A 21,162-nucleotide genomic window follows, 5' to 3' on the forward strand; every position below is an offset into this window, starting at 1 on the left:
GGGTATGGAAAAGATTGGTGAACTCCGGCACGTCTTGGTCCCTTCCCTGCCGCAGCGTGGTCCACTTTATGTATTCATCCTCATAGCTTCCGACAGGGTAGTACTGCTCCTTGATGGCATCCCGGAACGAATCCCAGGTGGGTGCGGCTGAAAATAGTGAGCCAGTACTTTCATCCTTCTGCTCGCAGTAGGTTTCCCACCAGTCCTTGACGTGGGGGGCTGCTTTGAGAAGAGCAAAAACAATCTTTTCCCGACTCGAAAATTCATGAACAGAAAAATAACCCTCTAGCAGATTTAACCATTTATCTACGGCATCGGCGTCTATCTGACCCTCGAATATGGGGATTTCAAAATTAACTTGTACCTTAAAGGGTGTGGTGTTTCCAGAGGAGCTACTGGAAGCCGATGCGCCGCTTCTGGGTAGCCGCTGAAGGATCTGCGCAAAGCTGTCCATCATCGCGTTCTGTTGTCGCTCGAGCGCTTCTTCGAGCAAGATTTTGATGGGATCTCCTGCCCCCTCGTCTTTCTTCTCGTCCGCCATGGGAGGCCGTCGGGATTTGCGAGGCTGGTCTTGCAAAGGTTCAACCAGTTCAAGCCCTAACTCCTTATATCCCGACCTTGTTGGGGACATGCAAAGAAAAACAGAGAAAAAGCAGACCGCTCTGATACCACTGATCCGGATTTAAACAGGAACGCAACAAATTACAGAGATAACCATATACACAAAGATGCAGCGGAAATAATACTTCATTTCATTAATGGAAAATACTGAAATATGCTTACAAACAGAAATGGCAATAAACTAGCTAGGGCGATGGTAGCTTATCTCTGAGAAGAGATGTGATGGCTACATGCCTCTGAACTGTGTTACAATGAGGCTCGAAGGCCTATTTATTGTTGAGAAACAATGGACAACCCTTAACATTCCAAAACCTAACCCTAGGAGATGAAACGCCAAACTGTGGGCCCCGTTTGGGTAAATTGGTACATCAACTTCCCGGGGTCGTAACTTTGGCATACGATCTCTGTTTGACGCGTACAATAGCTCGTTAGAAAGATCTATCCGAGCACTACCACTTTGGGAAGGGCAACATCGGTCCATGGACCCATGTTGCCCCCAGATTTCCCAAAAAACGTCGTTTAGGGCCTCAAAACGGCTCCGGAAGTTCAGGACCCGAAAAACTGCTAAAAATAGTAAGTTGTGCTACAATTAAGGAAACTGAAAATGCTGAGAAAGACAATGGTGGGGGTCCAGGTGGACTTGGCAGGTGGCCACCAATATCCACCTGGATCACCTTCTTTGTCGTTTTTTCCGCTATCAACTATTTATCCAATGGTGTGTTTCATTATGCTTCTTGTGAGACATTATTCTTATTAGCAGTGTTGATTTTCTTCTTTATAAAAAAACCATGAAATATTTTGATCTTTTAAGTTAGGTTTGACCACATGCTCCTAATATTTTAATTTTCTTTATCAGTTTTTTTTTTTTTTGCATTTAGGGTTGTCCTTAAATTTATCCCTTATTTCTTTTTTTTTCATTTAGGATTGTCCTTAAATTTAGATGTAATAATACTTTTCGTATTATCAGTGTTTTGCAAAAATAACTTATTTCTTTATTTTGCAATGATTTAGCCAAAAAGTGACATCTTTATATCACCCTCATCGATAGTTGGTTTTGGCTAGAGATTCAAGTAATTTTTGGGAACCTCATTATGTTCATGTTTTTTGTCTTGTTCTTGTCCATTAAATACCTCATCATAGCCATGCCTTCAATGGGAGAAATGCTTTCTTCTTTGATGATGATAAAATAGATTGTATTTCCTTTAATATTTATATTATCAGTTACAAGATTCTTTTGGATATCTATCTTTCTATAAGATTCTTTAGAAACACTGAATCCCAAAACTTCACATCCATATAAGATAATGGCAGTAACCCTCCAATGCATGTAATATAGACTAGATATGATTGATGATGTTTTATCAATGTGTTAATGCATTCATCAAAAGGAGCGTTATTGTGAGTTGTTGTAAAGCTAGATCTTTGTTTTTTCAATGCATCTGTCAATGGATCCTAGATATACTTAGCACTAGTGAATATGACAGAAAATGTTGGTGGAATAAGTCATCGTATCATTACAAAGATGTATTTTCATATGCTTTCAAATTAGTCAAGAGATATGCGAATGTCTTTCAAAGATTGATATTGAATTGGTGATTGCAATTTTTTTTAAGATTGTTTTTATTTTTGATATCTTTAGCAAGTAGTTTTCACTCTTTTGGCTCTCCCTTGCAAATAGAAATCCAGATAGAGTTAGAAAATTGGTGTATCAATATACAAATTTCTTTAAAAATATACCCGTGATATGTGTCGAGAAGTCTCCAAACATATACAATATCTCCCATTATGCAATTTGTTGATAGGAGAAGTCGTTGATGACATCAACAGATTGATTAGAACCATAAAACAATGTAGGAAAGTTAAGTTATTCAGAGAACTTGTCCTGGAAAATGCCCAGTTGTTGAAATCCTTTAGAAGACACAATTCATATTATTCTCGTATCAAGATCATGGATTAGATGGGCCTCTAAGTAGCCATGCACAAGTGTTTCTGATTCTGGCTCTAGATCATTGTCAATGTTTGGTAAATCTAGTGGATCTAGTTTTGGAACATTACTACCATGGCTTTGCTTACTTTGGTCGAAATGTTTCTCCCATTCATTTTTTATTACAATTCATTCATTTTTGTAGAGAGTGGTTTTACACCAGTCATTTAAAGAAGTCATCACTTTTTTGGACAAATGTTTCCAGAGAAATAAGCATTCATGTACTCCATTTTTCTCATTATCATAATTGCAACTATCATGCATTCATCAATATTTCTAGGCAGTGTTGTTTGAACATTGTTCAAATTGGCAAGAACATTTATAATTGTGCATGCCAATCCAATCGATGATCTTTTGTAGCCAAGTTTCTTTATTTGTGGAAAGGTCATTCTTGGTGCTAGTAATATCTCCTCTAAAGGTGTTGACTTTGTAATAGAAATCAATTTCTAGTTTCGGTGAATATGTAGAGGTGATGAAACTGTAGGCAACTTTTCATTGAGTATTGCAATATTACAAGATCTACAAATTTGTTCATTGATTTTGATGGGTTTGACTTCTATGGCAGGAATGGGGTTATTAAAAGTTGACAATATGAGATTTTCATGAGCCGCGTGTCTTTTCCAAAATCCAACTTTGTCACAAATGCATCATGCATATGTAGGTGTGTCTTGGATCAATTGCAAATATGTCTCAATTGCTTTAATTAATTGTATGTGCTCTTTTTGTTCGTATAACAAGGGTCCTTGTGTTTGTATTGCATGTTTTAATTGATGCAAATGAATATGTTACTTGTTGGATTTATTGGAAAAAACTACATAAATTTTGTTCTTCTTGTGTTTTCCCATGGACAAAGAATGGGATTTTTTTTCTGAGTGTAAAATTATTTGATTCATAATGTTTAGAAAGAGCTATTATGGATCAATCACATGGATAGTTTTCCCAGATCGACACGTTTCGCACCACCTAATGTGGTTAATCATTAGGACTAAGATGGACAGATTGACCTAAACGAACAATTAAATAGTGTAGAGATGCAAGGATGAAAAGGGTTACAACAGTCAAAATTTTGATAATGTGCAATAATTAGGCACTTCAACAAATTTTCTTTCTATTGACATCTTATTGTGAATTGAGTTATAGTTTAGTTGAGAACAAGATGTAGCATCATTGGCTTCTTTGTCAACACAATTTTTGGAGGGTACACTTACACAACATTGCAAGAATTTTTTCGTGACCTAGATTCAAGCATTGTTTGTACTCAGTTTGAAAGAGTAGAATCGACATAAACTAGGTTGTAAACCATTAGAAATATAAATATATTCTCAAATAGAAATATATATTATTTTGTGTTCACACGCATGCAACAAAAAGAATGTAAAATATAATAAAAGGGTGTATATATAAAGTTGTTTACCATTGAGAAGTGTGATATATATATTGCAAAAGGAAAAAAACAAACGTAACTCCATGAATCCTCCGTGGGATTTGAAAAAAAAAACAAAGTTTTCATATATATTTATCTATGAAATATGCAAACACCTTTTCTAAATCATTAGAAATATAAACAGAACAAACAATGGTAGGTTTCGTATATATTTATCCATGAAATATAAAACACTATATATTTAAATTGATGCCAAGAAAGTATTTATAATTAGATTTTCCCCCATAAACCCCGGTGGGTTCTATATCTTCTAATGGATGATATTGATAAAAACATGAGGTAAGAGATCATTGATTGAGCTACACAACATGAGGTAAGAGATCATTTATTGAACTTGACGCGGACTGTGAGATAGGTTTTTGTTTAGTTCTACAAATATAATACATATTCTTAAGTATTTTTGGAAGAAAACTCCAATATAATATTTAAACTATAAATTTGAATGGCCCAACACTCTAAACATTGTTGAGATTTTCTGTTTGGAGCAAAATAGGAAAAATCTCAGCTGATGACAACAATAGAATTTAGGTCCTAGATTAACTCCAGTTTGTTGGGAGGGAGTTAATGCCTCCTATATTTGATGTGAGGGAGTTAATGAGGCTGTTAGATTCTCTATGCTATATAACAGGCAACCATTCGGATGGTTTGCTGAGAGGGTGAGAGTTTTATGAGGTTTTCATTATGTAATCTCCTGTTTGATTAATAAATTCCTGATGCCTATGTTTGGTGGACGTAGCCCAGATTGGTTGGGTGAACCACGTTAAAAACTGTGTCATATGTGCTTGATATTCTGCTGTGTGTTTATTTGTTTATTTATTGATTTCCTGTGCCTCTGAGTTCCAACAATTGGTATCAGAGCATGTTGGAGGTGCTGCCTGGAGGAGCTGACTGGAGGCGCTGCGTGCGTGACTGCTGTGTATACCCGCGGTGCGTTTGCTGTGCGGTTTTTTGATTGGAGAAGTGAATGCGTTGTTCGCTGTTAGCGCTGGCTGGTGATTTGCTGTGCCTGAAATACCAAAAACCTGAATGCGTGGAGCTGTTGGTTGCGGGAGCGCTGTAATACCTGGTGCCTGCGTTCATACATTACAAAACGGCGGTTGCGTGGGTATGTATTTAATACACTGCGTGGATATATTATAACAAATGCGTGTATATATTTTTCAAAACAGCACGGATATATGTGATCAACAGCGTGGGTATGGATTTGAAAAACAGCGTTGATTTATATTTGAAAAACAGCGTGAATATCCATTGAAAAACGGCGTGGATTTTCTGTTTTTTAAACCAGCATGAATATATAACATAACACGGCGTAGTTTTACATATATATGTTTAAAAAGAAAAAAAGTTGAAACGCATGTGATATATACCATGTTAACATAATGGAAAGTGTAAATGGTGGATTAATTTAAAGTGGGTGAACGCATGTTAAATGGTGGATTAATTTAAAGTGGGTGAACGCATGTTAAATGGTGGATTAATATTAATGGTGGGGTGTTAAAATATATTGGGGTATATATTTTGGGAACCAGGGTTTTTCAATACCGTACTCCCACGACATTTCCAGGACATCCATCAAAATACTTGAAACAAAAGTTAATAAAACAAAAATTTTTGTTTTTGGCGGAGGTCTACTGTAATAAGGCAGTTTTTTTGTTGTGTCAAAACAAAGGCATAGGCAGAAATTTTTTTGTGAAGGGAAGATATTTTTGTTTTAAAGGCAAAGGCAGAAAGGCATAGGCAATTTTTTTTTTTAATTGCTGGTTGGATATTGGAGATTATTGTGTTTTTTGATACAAATGGCGAAAACTCAAAGTGCCCGGTTTGAAATTGAGAAATTTAATGGCAAGAATAATTTTGAGATCTGGAAGGTGAAGATGCACGATCTGCTGGTTCAACAAGGTGTGGCGAAAGCAATGTTGGGGAAAAACAAAAGACCTCCTTCCATGACGGAGGATGATTGGGATGAGATGGACGATAGAGCTCTGAGCGCAATTCGGTTATGTTTGGCGGACGATGTTCTGTTCAACATTGTGTCAGAGAAAACCGCCGTAGGCCTGTGGACGAAGCTTGAGAAGCTCTATATGACGAAATCTTTGACAAATCGGATTCTCCTGAAACGACAGCTTTACGGTTTGCGGATGAAAGAAGGTACCTCGATCGCTGATCACCTGAATGTTTTTAATACCTTACTGGTGCAATTAGACAGTCTAGATGTGAAATTTGATTCAGAGGATAAGGCAATAACTCTATTATGTTCATTGCCTGAATCCTGGGATCACTTTGTTACTTCCATAAGCTTTAGTACATCAGATATCCTTGAGTTTGACGATGTTGTTGGAGCCTTGTTGGCTGAGGAGACAAGGAAGAGGTCGAATGCAAACACCTCTACATCAGAGGTAATGATAGCCAGAGGTCGCTCACGAGAGAGACACTCCGGGGGAAAGCATAGCGACTCTCGTTCGAAGTCCAAAGGAAAGAAGCCAAAGGTGAAGTGCTGGCATTGTGGCAAGGCTGGACATCTGAAAAAGGATTGCTGGAAGTGAAAGCAGGCTGCTAAAGAAGGCTCTTCGACAGAAAAGAAGGAAGCCAACACCACAGATACAGGTTCAGTATCCGGTTCAGGTATGAGTGATGAAGTATTGTCAGTTAATATTTCAAAACATGATCAACATTGGTTGTTAGATTCCGGGGCATCTAACCACATGTGTATTCATAAAGATTGGTTTAAAACATATAGATCAGTTGATGATGGAGTCGTGTACATGGGTAATGATGTCACTTGCAGTATTGTTGGAATAGGAAGTGTACAACTACAAATGTTTGATGGCACAACCAAAATATTAACTGATGTGAGGCATGTACCAGATTTAAGGAAAAATTTGATTTCATTAGGAGCACTTGATTCAAATGGATATAAAACTGTAATTCAAGGTGGAGTAATGAAAATTTACAAAGGCATCTTACTAGTTATGAAAGCTAAGAAAGTAGGAAATATATTTCAGTTAGAAGGTAGAACTGGGTCAGATCATGTGTCTGTGTCTGAACATGACAATAATTCCATTCACTTATGGCATCAAAGATTGGGGCATATGAGTGAAAGAGGATTGAAAATTTTGGTTGACCGAAAGTTACTTCCTAATCTAAGATCTGGAAAATTGGATTTCTGTAAACATTGTCTGTTTGGTAAACAAAGTAAACAAAAGTTTAAAATAGGCAAACATACTAGTAAAGGCATACTTGATTATATCCATTCAGATGTTTGGGGTCCAGCCCCTACAGCGTCATATGGTGGCTCGTCATATTTTGTATCGTTTATTGATGACTTTTCTCGGAAAGTATGGGTCTACATGTTGAAAAAGAAGTCTGATGTTTTTACAGTTTTCAAGCAGTTTAGAGCATTGGTAGAAAACAGCACTGGTAGAACTATAAAATGTTTAAGAACTGACAATGGTGGTGAGTTTACCTCCAAGGAGTTTGACAGCTATTGCAAGGATGCAGGGATCGAGAGACATAAGATCACGGTTTATACTCCTCAGCAAAATGGAGTTGCTGAACGCATGAACAGGACTCTTCTAGAGAGAGCAAGGTGTATGCTGAGTAACGTCGGGTTGCAAAAGGAGTTGTGGACGGAAGCGGTGGCAACAGCTTGTTATGTGATAAACCGATCTCCATCAACGGCAATAGGCTGCAAGATTCCGCAAGAGGTATGGAAAGGACACCCTTGTGACTATTCTAAACTCAGAGTGTTTGGTTGTGATGCATATGCTCTAGTGCCTAAACATCAGCGAACTAAATTATATCCGAAATCGAAAAGGTATGTCTTTGTTGGGTATGGTGATGGAACAAAGGGATTTAGATTGTGGGATCCTGCTACCCGCAAAATCATCATCAACAGAGATGTAAAGTTTGATGAATCCTCTCTTGTACAGTTAGATGTAAATACTAGATTGAAACAGGATGATGTATCTGATTTCCAGCATATTCAGTTTGACAGCATTTCTAATGATAGTCATAACGACCATAGTTCATATTCTAGTCATGAACAGGTATCAGAATCAGATTATGAACAGGGTTCAGATGGAGGTCATGAACAGGTCTCAGATGGCGATCATGAACAAGTTCCTTCAGTTGATAGACAGCCAGTTGTGGAAGCACCAGAAACATTCTTAAGGAGGTCTACAAGGATCAAACGCCCTCCGAGAAGGTATGATGATCATGTTACTTCAGTTGCTTTGATCGCTAATGATGATGAACCTTTGTGTTATCAGGAAGCTGTAGAAGGTTCAAATAGTGACAAATGGAAAGCAGCTATGAAGGAAGAAATGATGGCCTTAGGTAAGAATGGCACGTGGGATCTGGTTGAACTTCCCCAAGGCAGGAAAACTGTGGGATGCAAGTGGGTGTTCAAGGTGAAACGGGGTGTGAATGATACGGAAGACAGGTACAAAGCGAGGCTGGTTGCAAAAGGGTTTTCTCAGAAAGCTGGCATAGACTTTCATGAGATATTTTCACCAGTGGTTAAAATTGTTTCAATTAGAATTGTGTTAGCATTAGTGGCTTTGTTTGATTTGGAGTTGCAACAGTTAGATGTTAAGACTGCATTTCTACATGGTGATTTAGATGAGGAAATATATATGGAACAACCGGAAGGGTTTGTTCAGCATCGCAATGAGAAATTTGTCTGCAGGCTCAAGAAGTCATTATATGGCCTGAAGCAGTCGCCTCAGCAGTGGTATAAGAAGTTTGATTCTTTCATGTTGAGTCAGAAATATGTTAGAAGTGAATATGATCATTGTGTTTATTTTAAACAGTTGAATAATGGCATATTCATTATCTTGGTATTGTATGTTGACGATATGCTTTTAGCAAGCAAAAGCATTGAAGAAATCAACAGGTTGAAGACTCAGATGGCAAGGACGTTTGATATGAAAGATCTAGGAGCGGCAAGACAGATTTTGGGCATGGAGATTTTCAGAGACAGGGGCAATGGTAAGCTGTGGCTATCACAACAAAAGTATATTGAGAAAATACTTTTGAGGTTTGGTATGAATAATGTGAAGCCTGTGTCAGTCCCTTTAGCTTCCCATTTTAAGCTTTCTTCGAGTTTATGTCCTAATACAGATGAAGAAAAGGATTATATGTCTCGAATTCCATATGCCAATGTAGTAGGGTGTTTAATGTATGCGATGGTTTGTACTCGACCATATATTTCACATGCAGTTGGAGTTGTCAGCAGGTACATGGCAAATCTGGGTAAAGAACACTAGTCAGCAGTGAAATGGGTGCTTCGGTACTTGAGAGGCACAAGTAGTTATTGTATTTCTTACAATAAGAGTAGTGAATTTGTTTGCGGATATGTTGATTCCGATTTTGCAGGTGATTTGGATAAGAGAAGATCAACTTCAGGGTACGTCTTTACTTTTGTAGGTGGAGCTATAAGCTGGATGTCAAAGCTACAGAATATTGTTGCTTTATCCACTACTGAAGCAGAATACATTGCTGCTTCTCATGCTTGCAAAGAGGCGGTTTGGTTGAAAGGTTTGCTTGGTGAGTTTGGTAGGTTACAGGACAACATCAGGTTACTTTGTGATAGTCAAAGTGCAATACATTTTGCTAAGAATCCGGCCTATCATAGTAAATCAAAGCATATTCCAATTAAGTACCATTTTGTAAGGCAGGTTATCACTGAAAGGGGAGTCTCTCTTGAAAAGGTGCATACAAAGGAGAACTGTGCTGACATGTTTACGAAACCAGTTTTGTTGGAGAAGCTACGCTGGTGTTTGGCTTCTCTTGGCTTGCAGAAAAGATAAAATAATAATAACAGGGCATCAGGGGAATTGTTGTCAAGGTGGAGATTGTTGAGATTTTCTGTTTGGAGCAAAATAGGAAAAATCTCAGCTGATGACAACAATAGAATTCAGGTCCTAGATTAACTCCAGTTTGTTGGGAGGGAGTTAATGCCTCCTATATTTGATGTGAGGGAGTTAATGAGGCTGTTAGATTCTCTATGCTATATAACAGGCAACCATTCGGATGGTTTGCTGAGAGGGTGAGAGTTTTATGAGGTTTTCATTATGTAATCTCCTGTTTGATTAATAAATTCCTGATGCCTATGTTTGGTGGACATAGCCCAGATTGGTTGGGTGAACCACGTTAAAAACTGTGTCATATGTGCTTGATATTCTGCTGTGTGTTTATTTGTTTATTTATTGATTTCTTGTGCCTCTGAGTTTCAACAAACATGATTAAGTGTGAGATAGGAGTTTGTTCAATTTTACAAATTTAGTACATATTCTTAAGTAATTTTAGAAGAAAACTCCAATATAATATTTAAACTATAAATGTGAATGGCTCAACACTCTAAACATGATTTAGTATGAAGTGGATAAAATGTTTTGTTGGGCATCATCAATTGTATAAATCAAACTACCCAGAAAAATAGAAAAACAAATGTTAGCCTCAAATTCTCATAAAAAAAATCAATAATTCCAAATAAATAAATTATCGAAATTTCAAATAATTTCTATTTGTCTATTCTAAAATGAGAATGTTCTTCAAATTTGGGAGTTTGTTTAGGTTTAGTTGGTTGAGAGATTCTCTCCAACTAGTTAGGCTCCTAAATTGGTGTGTGGTTGAGATATTCAGTCAACCAAAATGATTGTGTGTCCAAGATAAACAAACTATCTTGAAACATATCTTGATGTACTTAGATGTATCATTATCATTCTTTGTAAATAATACAATGAGGATATAGGCCTTTTTCGCCATGTCTCTGTTTCTGTTGTTTATGTATCTCTTGAATTAAAGTTTTTATTTTATTTAATATCCTTTATTTGGTATCAGAGCAAGGTTTTCTTGACTCCTTGGTGAGAGGGAATGTGATCATGTGAAATATGTGTTTGTTGTGATGGTTTGAGCGTTATAGCTAAGTGGAGACATGCGCTGCAAATTAAAGAGAGAGATTGCAACACATGATGTGACTAAAGAGGAGATCTGAACTAAATATCAACGGTTGTTTAGAGAGAAAGGTGTAATTCACCATCCATAAGTCTAAGAGAAAGATTTGCGAATTTGGAAATCCTATGGGAAATCAGTGGAGTTTTTGTGTGCTGAGCTCACTGTGTTAAAGGAAATCACTGGAGTTGTTATGTGTCATTTTGTAGCATAGACCCAGTATGTTGGAGAATCGAGCGCTTGTGACAGTGTGAAAAGAAAATGTCAAAGTGGAGATACCTAACGTTTTTTCACAACTATTGTCCAAAACGTCGATTTATGAAAAGTCATACTGTTTCTTGAATGAATCGTTGTGCACCAAACCATAGAAGAGCAGCTACCACCACCATTGTTGTTCATTCGAGGAAAGAGAACAACGTTTTCAAGATGGGGGACATGTGTTCTGTTTGGTCACTGTTAGAGGAGAGAACCTCTGTTAAGGATTAAATGTTGTCTACCATTGAAGATTGTTATTTGTAATGTGAAGGAGTTGTGTTGTATCCATCTAGAATAATTCCCTGCTTGCGTATTTGTGGATAAAGGTGTTAGAATCGATTTTGATAGGAGGAAACGTTCTCTACTGGTGAAGTGGGTTGTATGTCGGCCCAAATATTTTTACGTAACGCAAAGTGATGATTGTGCCACTGCTAATACAAATCGTGCTAAGTTGTGCTAGTGTTAAAGGGTCGTTGTGATTGCTTCATGTTTGCATTGAGTAGTTGTGGAAGTTTGCTTGTGGATCTATGCGTAGGCGTTGTTGAAACTTTGTTGGCCGCATATCATTCATTCAGTCTGCTACCTTTCTTTGTAATAGATCGATGTTTGTGGTAAGATTGAGAGAAGAGCATATGAAAGCCACGAGCATAAGAGAACGACATGGAGACTAGAAAATTACAAACATCGTCTCTGCTTACATCAACTAGGCATACTCCTAGTCACGTAATTGGCTCTCATGAATTTTCCTCTTCACATTATTTCATGTTGGATGCACAATCTTAGAGTCTAGACAACGATTTAACTATTCAGTTCACCTTTACAAAATCAAGGGTGGTTGGTTATGGCAATCTTCACATTGTTGTATGCGTGCAAGACTGTTTTGACTGCATGGACCTGCAAAGTCGTGAGAAGACTATGTTGCAGAGACTGGAGTCGTTGAGCATGCGCAACGGCAGTGTGGTGCGGCATTTGAACAAGACTCCAATCAAGCTTAGAAGTCAACTAAATAAGGACAGTTATGTAGTCTAATGGTTAGGTGCATAGCAATTTTTAAATCGTATTAAAGGTTAGTATACTCTTTTTAGCCAGTGTACAGATCAGATCAAACAAAATTAATAGAGGTTCCCCAAACAAAAAGTTTGTTGTATGAGCTATCCAAATCATGGAAGTCAATCTCCAGAGAGATGAATGAGCTACTAATTGGTTTGTCTGCTGAGTGTGGAGGTGTAAGCTGAGATGTAAAGATCAAGTGACAGAAAGGTGAATCTTTGTTAGGATTGGAGACAATTTCATCTTAAATGAACTAGAGGAAGAGTTTTGTGCGTGTAGCAGGATTCTTTGTGTGCGATTGTTGTTGAATTCAAAGGGAATTTCGAGCATCAGGTTATGCTACATTGATCATTTTTCAACCAGTGTTTGAGGACGATACTCTAGGAAAGATCGAAATACAAATCTGAAAGATTTAAGCAGATTTACTTGCAGAAATGAGGTAACACCATTTGTTTTTTGAAATTTTATAGTCGAGATTGCTGGAAGATTATAGCGCACATAATCTTGAATCTGAGCTAATTATCTAAGGATTTGGTAAAATATTTTTTCAAAAAAATTCTTAAAAGAATGAAGAAATACCTGGCCTACTTGCTGGTTTCTTTAAACTGAAGGATATTACTTGCATGGAATCAATAATTTTCCGAGTTCAATATTTTCGACATGTTCTGCTTCGAGAATTGCAAATTTCTGAATTGAACTGAAGGATGATTCCTCTTTGGACGTTGGATTAATATGAAATAATATATTCACATGATTGATGCTACATTTTTTGTAATACAAGCTACTGCCCAAACACTATGACTCATAACTGATTGATTCTGCAAACCAGTGTGTGAAGGATCTCAGCTTTTTTTGTAAAGAAGAGCGTAGAACGTCTGTGTATATCATGGACATTGTTACATGCGTTAACCAAAGAAAGAGAAGACCAGTAACTTGGATGCGTTGAACTACGAATCAGTAGAACTACGCATAAATCTAGAGTGCAAGAATGGACTAGTGTGGACGACTGAGAGTTTCCTTTACTGACTAGCGACTAACTCGATCATTCACTTCCTCTTTCGGTTGATACATCATCCGAGTTCGGCTGATACTTACCTTGAAGCATTGATGTTTCAATTCAAAATTTAATGCATACGGGCGCCCTCCTTCAACCATTTGAGCTCTGTCCTCCAACACAAAGTTCAAATCTCCCAAATCAAACATTCTTTGATACACTTCTAATGGAAAATGCTTTTTAACCTATTTTTTATAACATTTCATATAAATAAATAAAAAGTGGCACATTTTTAAAGATTATAAAAGGAATATTTAGAGGAGAATAATTAAGAAAAGGTGTTGTATTTTAGGAGATTTGAAGCATAATGGAGTAATAAGATGTAATTGGAGTGATAAGGTGTCATTGTTTTTAATTTTCGAGTGATAAGGTTGTAATTCTAGGGGTTTGGAAAGGCATTTTGTTAGTTATAAACAAGTCCAAATTTGAGTCCAAGTTCAAGAAAAGTTTCTAATTGAATTAAAGGGAGCATTTTCGATTGAGCCCCACACCCAAGCCTTGAATCATTAAGTTAAAATTGATAGGATGTTGAGTTCTTTCAAGAAAAGTCATTTGAACTTGTTATTGCATTGTAAAATCATTAACTTGGGCACATTTTCGGTGGTAGTCGACACCCTAAACTTGTCAAATCAAGGGAGTGAAGCAAAGAAAAGAAAAACTCTAAGATCAAGCAAGTGTGAAATTTAAGAAATAAAGTTTAAGCAAACAAGTTCAAAAAATCAAGTGGTGTTAAAATCAAGTGAGCATGAATTGAAGTGAGGGATTTCAAATGGAGCAAAGCATTCAATTATTAGAGCTTCTAAACAATCTTCAAGGAACCTTAGACTTTGGTATTAAATATACTGATTCATTTGAGGTGAGATTGACATGTTTTTCAAATTCAGACTGGGTTGGAAATCTGGATGACAGGTGATCCATAACAGGTCATGCATTCAACATTAGGTTTGGAGTCATTGCATGGAGCAACAAGAAGCAGAGCATTGTATCCTTGTCTTCAACATAAGCAAAGTATCAAGAAAAGTGTGCAGCAACATGTGAGGCAGTTTGGTTGAGGAGACTTCTCCATGATGCCGGAGAAGAACAAAATGATGCAAAAATTATCATATGTGATAACCAGAGCTCAATCAAACTTACAAATAATCCAGTGTTTCATAAAAACACAAAGCATATTGATACATAGTTTCACTTTGTTATGGAGAAGGTTCAGTGAGAGAAAATCCATATTGAATATTGTAATACTTGTGACAATGCTGCAAATATTTTTACCAAGCCTCTTGGAAGAATTAAATTTGAGTTATTTAAGGAGATGTTAGGAGTACTAGTGAACCCTTTCTCCATTAAGGGGGAGTGTTGAAATTAATGGAGAATGTATTCTTGGAGAGAGTCCATTCATTAGTTATGTGTGAGCCTTAGATTAGGATTTAGTTCCTACATTTTAGGAGGTTGTTCTAACTCTCCTATTTGCTTGTAAACTATATATTCTTGATGCTTAATGAGAAAGGTGAAGAGTGTTCTTCCAGAGGCAGTCTCCAGGTGAAGCTTCTCACCTGTGAGCTGCTCAGTTTGATGAATATATCTTTTGTCTTGCATTTTTAACAATTGGGGATGATGGGACAGAGCCTCAGCTGTCACCCCACTTAATCAAGGGGGGAGGCATGATCGTACCACCCTCCATATGTTTGATCCATTAATCACATATTCATTGCAATGACGATGGGTTAAACATCGCATGTAATGTAAGTTTTGTGATCCACGAGATAATTCAATGAAGATTCTCGACTCATTCGTGTATGGGTTTATGGTAATAGCATGTATCATTCAACCACTAATTCAAGTGAATTTCCCCATATGCGAGTTCACCGGAGTCTCCAATCTCAGTTGAGAACCTTTCCCTCATAGTGTTATTATTTCTTTACCATTCTAGGGGTCAAGTCTAGGTTCTCTAGATTTGGCATCCCTTGCAGTGATTTAAAATCTACATCTCTACAAATCATCTAGTTTCTATATACATGGAAGAATTTCTTAGTGGTTGATGATCCTTCAATGGGGGGGAAAGCAAATTGAACCTCTGATGCTCATAGGTGATGCTTGACATAGGCTCAATGAATAAATTTTAACCCTCTCACAATTTGATGGCCCTCATCAGGTATGTCCATCCCCTGCTTGTGGCTCTTGTACACAATATTTGTGTTCTGACTCAAACAATGCATTTTGATTTAGCATTTCCCTTTGATTTCAATATTTCTCTTGGTGCATGTTGGAATCTCACTCTTGGCTATACTCTCCTACTTTGTCATATCTCAACCCCTTTCTTGTCTCCTCACTAGCCTTCTTTCTTAGTTGTTCCCTCACGTCATTCCATCACTCACTCGCCACTTTTTTCCATCCTCCTTGTGCTCTCCCCCATGCTATGTGAAAGGGCTTAGAGCCATAAGGCTCTCATTCTTGAACCCCTAAGCCCATCCAACATGAGATAAACCAAGTAGATATTGAAGTGCAAGTTGATAAACACAAAGTAACAAATGTTGAAGTCTTAGCTTCCGTGGTTGAATGGTTGCCCAACTTGGGCCACAATCGGGGGTGCCAAAACCAATATTTGGGCACCATTGAATTGTATTGGAACATCAAATCCCTTCTAAGCATGTTCCTCCTAGAACACAATGAGGCCAAGAGGGAGATTATGATGTAGTTAGGTGAGATTCAACTGGAGCACTCGAATATAGCTCTGGAGCATAGAGATATGTTGCTCAGATTGGTCGGGATTAAGGCACTCTTGCTCAAAGGAAAAGGGCTAGCCTCACCGAGAACCTCTGTTGAAATTATAGATGTCTCCACATCCTCTTGAGCCACCTTCATGGCTTTTTGTGTTAGTCTTTTGTATGATTTTTTTCTCTATAGTGTTATTTATTTATGTGCATGTTGCTTTTAATAAACTACTTTTAGCTTTTAGTTATTTAGATGTTATGAGATTGAAAGACAATAGATAAATAAATATTCTCATTTTGTAAAATTTTAGACAAAAACTCTATTCTTGATTTGGTTTCCTTAGTAGTAGACTAACGCAAAAACGATAACCAAATAATATTTTCTTGAACTAACAAAAACAACTTCTTTCATATATATATATATATATAATTTTTTAAAAATAATAGTAGATTAAAATTTTAAAATATTTTTAATTATTTACTCTATTCAATTACCAGATTAAGATTTTAAAATTATATATAGAACTTTTATAAATTCTAAATACACCAAGTTAACCAGCAACAACGTGAGTGAATTATGTTTTAAAATGGATAATAAAATAAAAACTCATAGTGTATGGGTGGTGTTCATAAAGTTCATTCACTGAAGCGTCTAGAAATATTCATAAAGATCATTCGCCGAAGTCATTTCCAACACGCAATTCAATATTTGTTTAGGAGGGGGTCTTTCCAAAGTTGCGGGAACACATTCACGGCAACTTGTATAGAATTGACAAAATCAAATTGGAAGTATTGAATTGTGTGTTTTTTGGGTTGTTAATATGAATGTAAGCAGGTGGGACTAATCTCAAGTTGGATAAATTGCGATTTGTGGATATTTAAATAGATAAAATTATTTAGATATTGCATTTTGTATGGTAAAATTAATTTGTATTTATAGTTTGATTTGTGTTTATGGAATTTCGAATTAATTATCTTATACAATTTTAATAAGAAATATTTTACTATTATATAAAAAAATTTAATATTAAAATTAATTTCAGTTTAAATTCAATAAAATCATATATATATATATAATTCATTTTAATAATAATTATAAATAATATTGATTTTTTTAAAATTTATCATTTTTTTGGGTTTAAATTAAAAAATAACGCGTTAATAATCCAGAATAAAAAACTATTTGTGTTTCATTCATTTACAGCGTGCCACGTCATTCATTTACGGAGTGCGGAACTCGAGTCCACGTCATATATTTACAGCTTGCTGAAACCCATTACAGCTGCCACGTCATTCATTTACAGCGTGCGGAACTCGAGTCCGGTTCCCAGAATCCCACCCAAGGAATACTCTAGACTCTTGAGTTGGAAGTTGGAACCTACACACCTGCTACCTCATTCATCACAGCGTGTGGGAGTCGTGCCCGCTCCAACTGGATCTCCCCCTCATAAACACGCGGACGATGTTTCGTCGTTTCTTCTCTCACCGTCATCTAACGCGACACCTGAGCTTGTTGCCACTCATCACATTCACATCTTATGAAAGCGATCTGTTCCTCCTTTATAAATGCCTTTCGCCCACCCGTCCCTCCATACACTTACGCTCCCTTTCCCTCCCCATTGCTACACAGACGGGCAGAGTAAAATTTCCCTGCACTCCCTTTACCTCCCGATCGCTACACACAGACAAACAGAGAAGTAATAATATTGAGGATGGGCACTTACATTTCTTGCCCCCTGAACACTGTTCCTTCCACCACTGTGAAAATCATCCATTGGAATGGCAGCATTCAGGACTTTCAAAGGCGGATAAAGGCGGCAGAGCTGATGCTAGACAATCCTCAGCACTTTGTATGTCACGCCAACGGCTTGCAGATTGGGCGTACCGTTAATCCTCTCACCGCAGACGAAGAACTGGATTTGGGGCATCTCTATTTTCTTGTGCCCATGCCCAAACTGCACTCGGTCCTCTCTGGGACAGACATGGCCTCCCTGGCATTGAAGGCCAATTCCGCCATGAAACCTGCGAACAGGCGGAGCTCCGGCGCCAAAATACTCCCCCTCGTTGATGATTTCATCCGTCCCCTTCCGCCAGAATTGAAAAATGATGTATTCTTATTGGAGGGAAAAGAAATTATTGGGGCGCAGAAGAAGCAGATTGCGGTGTCGACGCTGAATTTGGAAGACGATCCAGAGCTGTCAGCAGAGCTTGCGCAGCTGAGATTGAAGGCAGGGAAATCGTGGAAGCCAAAGTTGGAGACCATTGACGAATTCCGGCCAAAGCTTCGGGATCTTTTGCAGACGAATGTTGAGGAGTTGTGGTAGCGTGGATGTTCCTGTTTAATAAACAGAATTAGTGATAATAATGAATGTGATGTTCCTTGGATCAATCCTGTACATTGATCTCCCCAAAAAAAAATCCTTCCACTGTCCACATCCTTTGGAATTATGAGTTGTGTACCAAGAGAATCTTTACCCCTCTCAAAAGATCCAAATCCTGCCAAACCTTTACCCGTTTAAACCTGTCAAATCTATGATGAGGCTGTTCAATTACATAAAGTCTCTTGACTGCAACTTGTATTTATTTGAGATTAAGCATTCATTGATCCCTTCATTATTATTATTGCCAAATTGCAGACAACCTCTTCTGTTCATGGACTGTAACTTGTATTTATTTGCGATTAAGCATTCACTGATTCTTTCATTATTCTTATCGTACATTTATATTTCCTCTTCTTTTGATATGCAGTGTCATTGGTGCAATGCTAATGGTTCCGCATTTTTCTCGGGACAATGATTATGGTTATCTGGGATGTGATCGTTTATGCTTATCACATTCTAATCACCTTTTTCGAATACTTTATTTTAGTTTTTCATTAATTATTTAATTTTAAGTAAAAATGTAGAAAAATTGTTACACTGGTTGGAATTACACAATTTATATGTAAGGAAAAAATAAAAATAATCTATCTTGATGATGATGATGATGATGATCGTTAACGTCCGCTGAGACCAAATAATGATCTATGGGACCTAAAAAGACAAATTATTTATTTTGATTTAAGATTTTATTCCTATGCTCAAAAAGCTTGGAGAGAAGCCTCCCGAGCTCACTATAATTTTGGCATTGTAAAAGGCTAGGAAGGTCAGTATTGTAACAAAGGTTGTGAAATTGAGATCTAATGTGGTTGTATGCAGGGCACTCTAAGAGGAAGTGGTTTTCATCCTCGATGCTCCTATTCTCACAAATATGGCAGATCCTTTCCATCCATGGCGTTTTAGGAACTACCCAGCGGCCAGTTTCACTATGGAGCTCATGAGAATTCGTTCTAATCTTTGCTATATTAATTTTCTTTTTTGAGCTAGTTAGAATAGAGAAATACTTTTGATCTTCAAGGGTGGGGTTGATGACCTTCTTATAATAACTTAATTTTCTTTTAGACGCTAAATCTTTCTCACACCACAATTTTTCTTTGAACTTAGAAGTAACAATATCTTTAATGTTATTTATGTTCTGCAAAGCATCATTCTCATTGATCTCCCAATAGTTTAACCAAGCCCTTGTGTCCTTATGCCATCCTCGGTTAAGCCTTAGGTGATTTTGACTGGAATTTAAAGCTAGCTTAGGAAGTCTATGATTGTCTATGTTATTGAGCTTGTGCTTGTACATCAGAAACCTGAGCATAGCTAGGCTCTCAATAGAAGAAAGACCTGCTTCTATAAGGAGAATAGGATAGGGTGTATTACTTTTAATTTTCACGTTATAAGTTATAAAACGCTTCTGGATTTGCTCAATCTTCCTCCATGATTCTCTGGAGATGCTGCAGCCCCAAACTTCACAGCCATATAAGATAACAGGAGTGACTAAAGTTTCAAAGAGGAACTTCTTTTTATCCCACATTACGAGGTTTGCCGTTTTACAATTATTTTCAAGACCAAAATAAGCTTTCCATCCCCCATTGATCCTTTTCTCAATGCTATGGTTCCAGTTGAGCTTGTGATGGATATCAATTCCTAGGTACTTGTAAGAATACACTTCCTCCAATTTATTATTGTCATACGTAAAATTAGCGCAAGTGTCCTTCTTAGATTTGATAATCATAACTTTTGTTTTGTCTGTGTTAACAGTCATACCCATGGTAGAGCAGAAATCCTTAAGAAGCTTGAGTTGCTTATCAAGATCAGAAGGGCACCTTGCCAAAAGAACAATATCGTCAGCATAGAGAAGAAGGATAATGACTATCCCAGCTAAGATTGTGCCACCACATCCTGCTTCTTCTAGATAACCTTCGAGCTTATCGATGTAAATGCCAAATAGAGTAGGGGAGAGGGGGCAACCTTGTTTAACTCCGATGTTACACTTAATATCTTTTGACCACCCCTCATTGTTCTTTAACTTGGCAATTACATTCTCGTATAGCCTTATAGCAGCAGCTCTTAACTCAAGAGGGACCTTTAGCTCTTCTAACCTATTCCAAAGGTTGTATCTAGGAACCGTATCGAAAGCCTTTCTAAAGTCTACAAAGCAGCAGAATAAATTTTAATTGGATTTATCTATATATTATATTGTAAATTTATTATATATATTATATTTTAAATTTATTATAAATATAGTTTTGAATAATAAAATGTTATTTAATTTAAAAATAAAAAACACCTGGATTTATTTTAATTTTGCGGATAGAATATATATTTCATTTAAAAAATAATTAAACTAATTTTTTATTTTTTAATTATATATTCTTAAATATTTCAAAAAAATTGCATAGAAATTTGGGTTATTAAATGGTTTTTTAATATGCAAATTGCTCTAACGAAAATTGCATAGGTAAATTATAGAAACTCCTCATTAAGGGAGTCTTTGCTTATGTTATCAAGAAAGAGAAACAGGAAACGAAATAAAGTTGGGAGGTTTCTCATATAAGAAATGAGGAGAGATTTCTCTTAAAAAAAAAAGAAATGAGGAGAGAGAAAAAATAAGATTAAAGGTGAAAAATATAAAACAAAGCATTAATCATAAACACTCAAATGTTTTTATTTGATACATTGCAAAGAAACATTCATAAATAGCTATTTAGTTTTAAGAAAGAAGT

The 21,162-nt window shown here is 36.8% G+C and overlaps 1 protein-coding gene across 1 annotated transcript; it reads left to right on the forward strand.

Annotated features, from left to right (window-relative positions):
• Positions 1 to 17,663: 17,663 nt before the first annotated feature.
• Positions 17,664 to 18,445, forward strand: LOC149198246 (uncharacterized). Its single transcript, XM_089404099.1, has one exon. The coding sequence runs from the start codon at positions 17,783 to 17,785 to the stop codon at positions 18,392 to 18,394; it is 612 nt and encodes a 203-aa protein (XP_089260225.1). The 5' UTR covers positions 17,664 to 17,782; the 3' UTR covers positions 18,395 to 18,445.
• Positions 18,446 to 21,162: the final 2,717 nt, after the last annotated feature.

This window comes from Pinus tabuliformis, chromosome 2_2, assembly GCF_031772625.1.
Source record: "Pinus tabuliformis cultivar Carrire ecotype Pingquan chromosome 2_2, CPIR1, whole genome shotgun sequence".
NCBI lineage: Eukaryota > Viridiplantae > Streptophyta > Pinopsida > Pinales > Pinaceae > Pinus > Pinus tabuliformis.

Coding starts and splice junctions, on each gene's coding strand:
- LOC149198246 (XM_089404099.1), top strand. CDS start 17,783: ATGGGCACTTACATTTCTTGCCCCCTGAACACTGTTCCTTCCACCACT.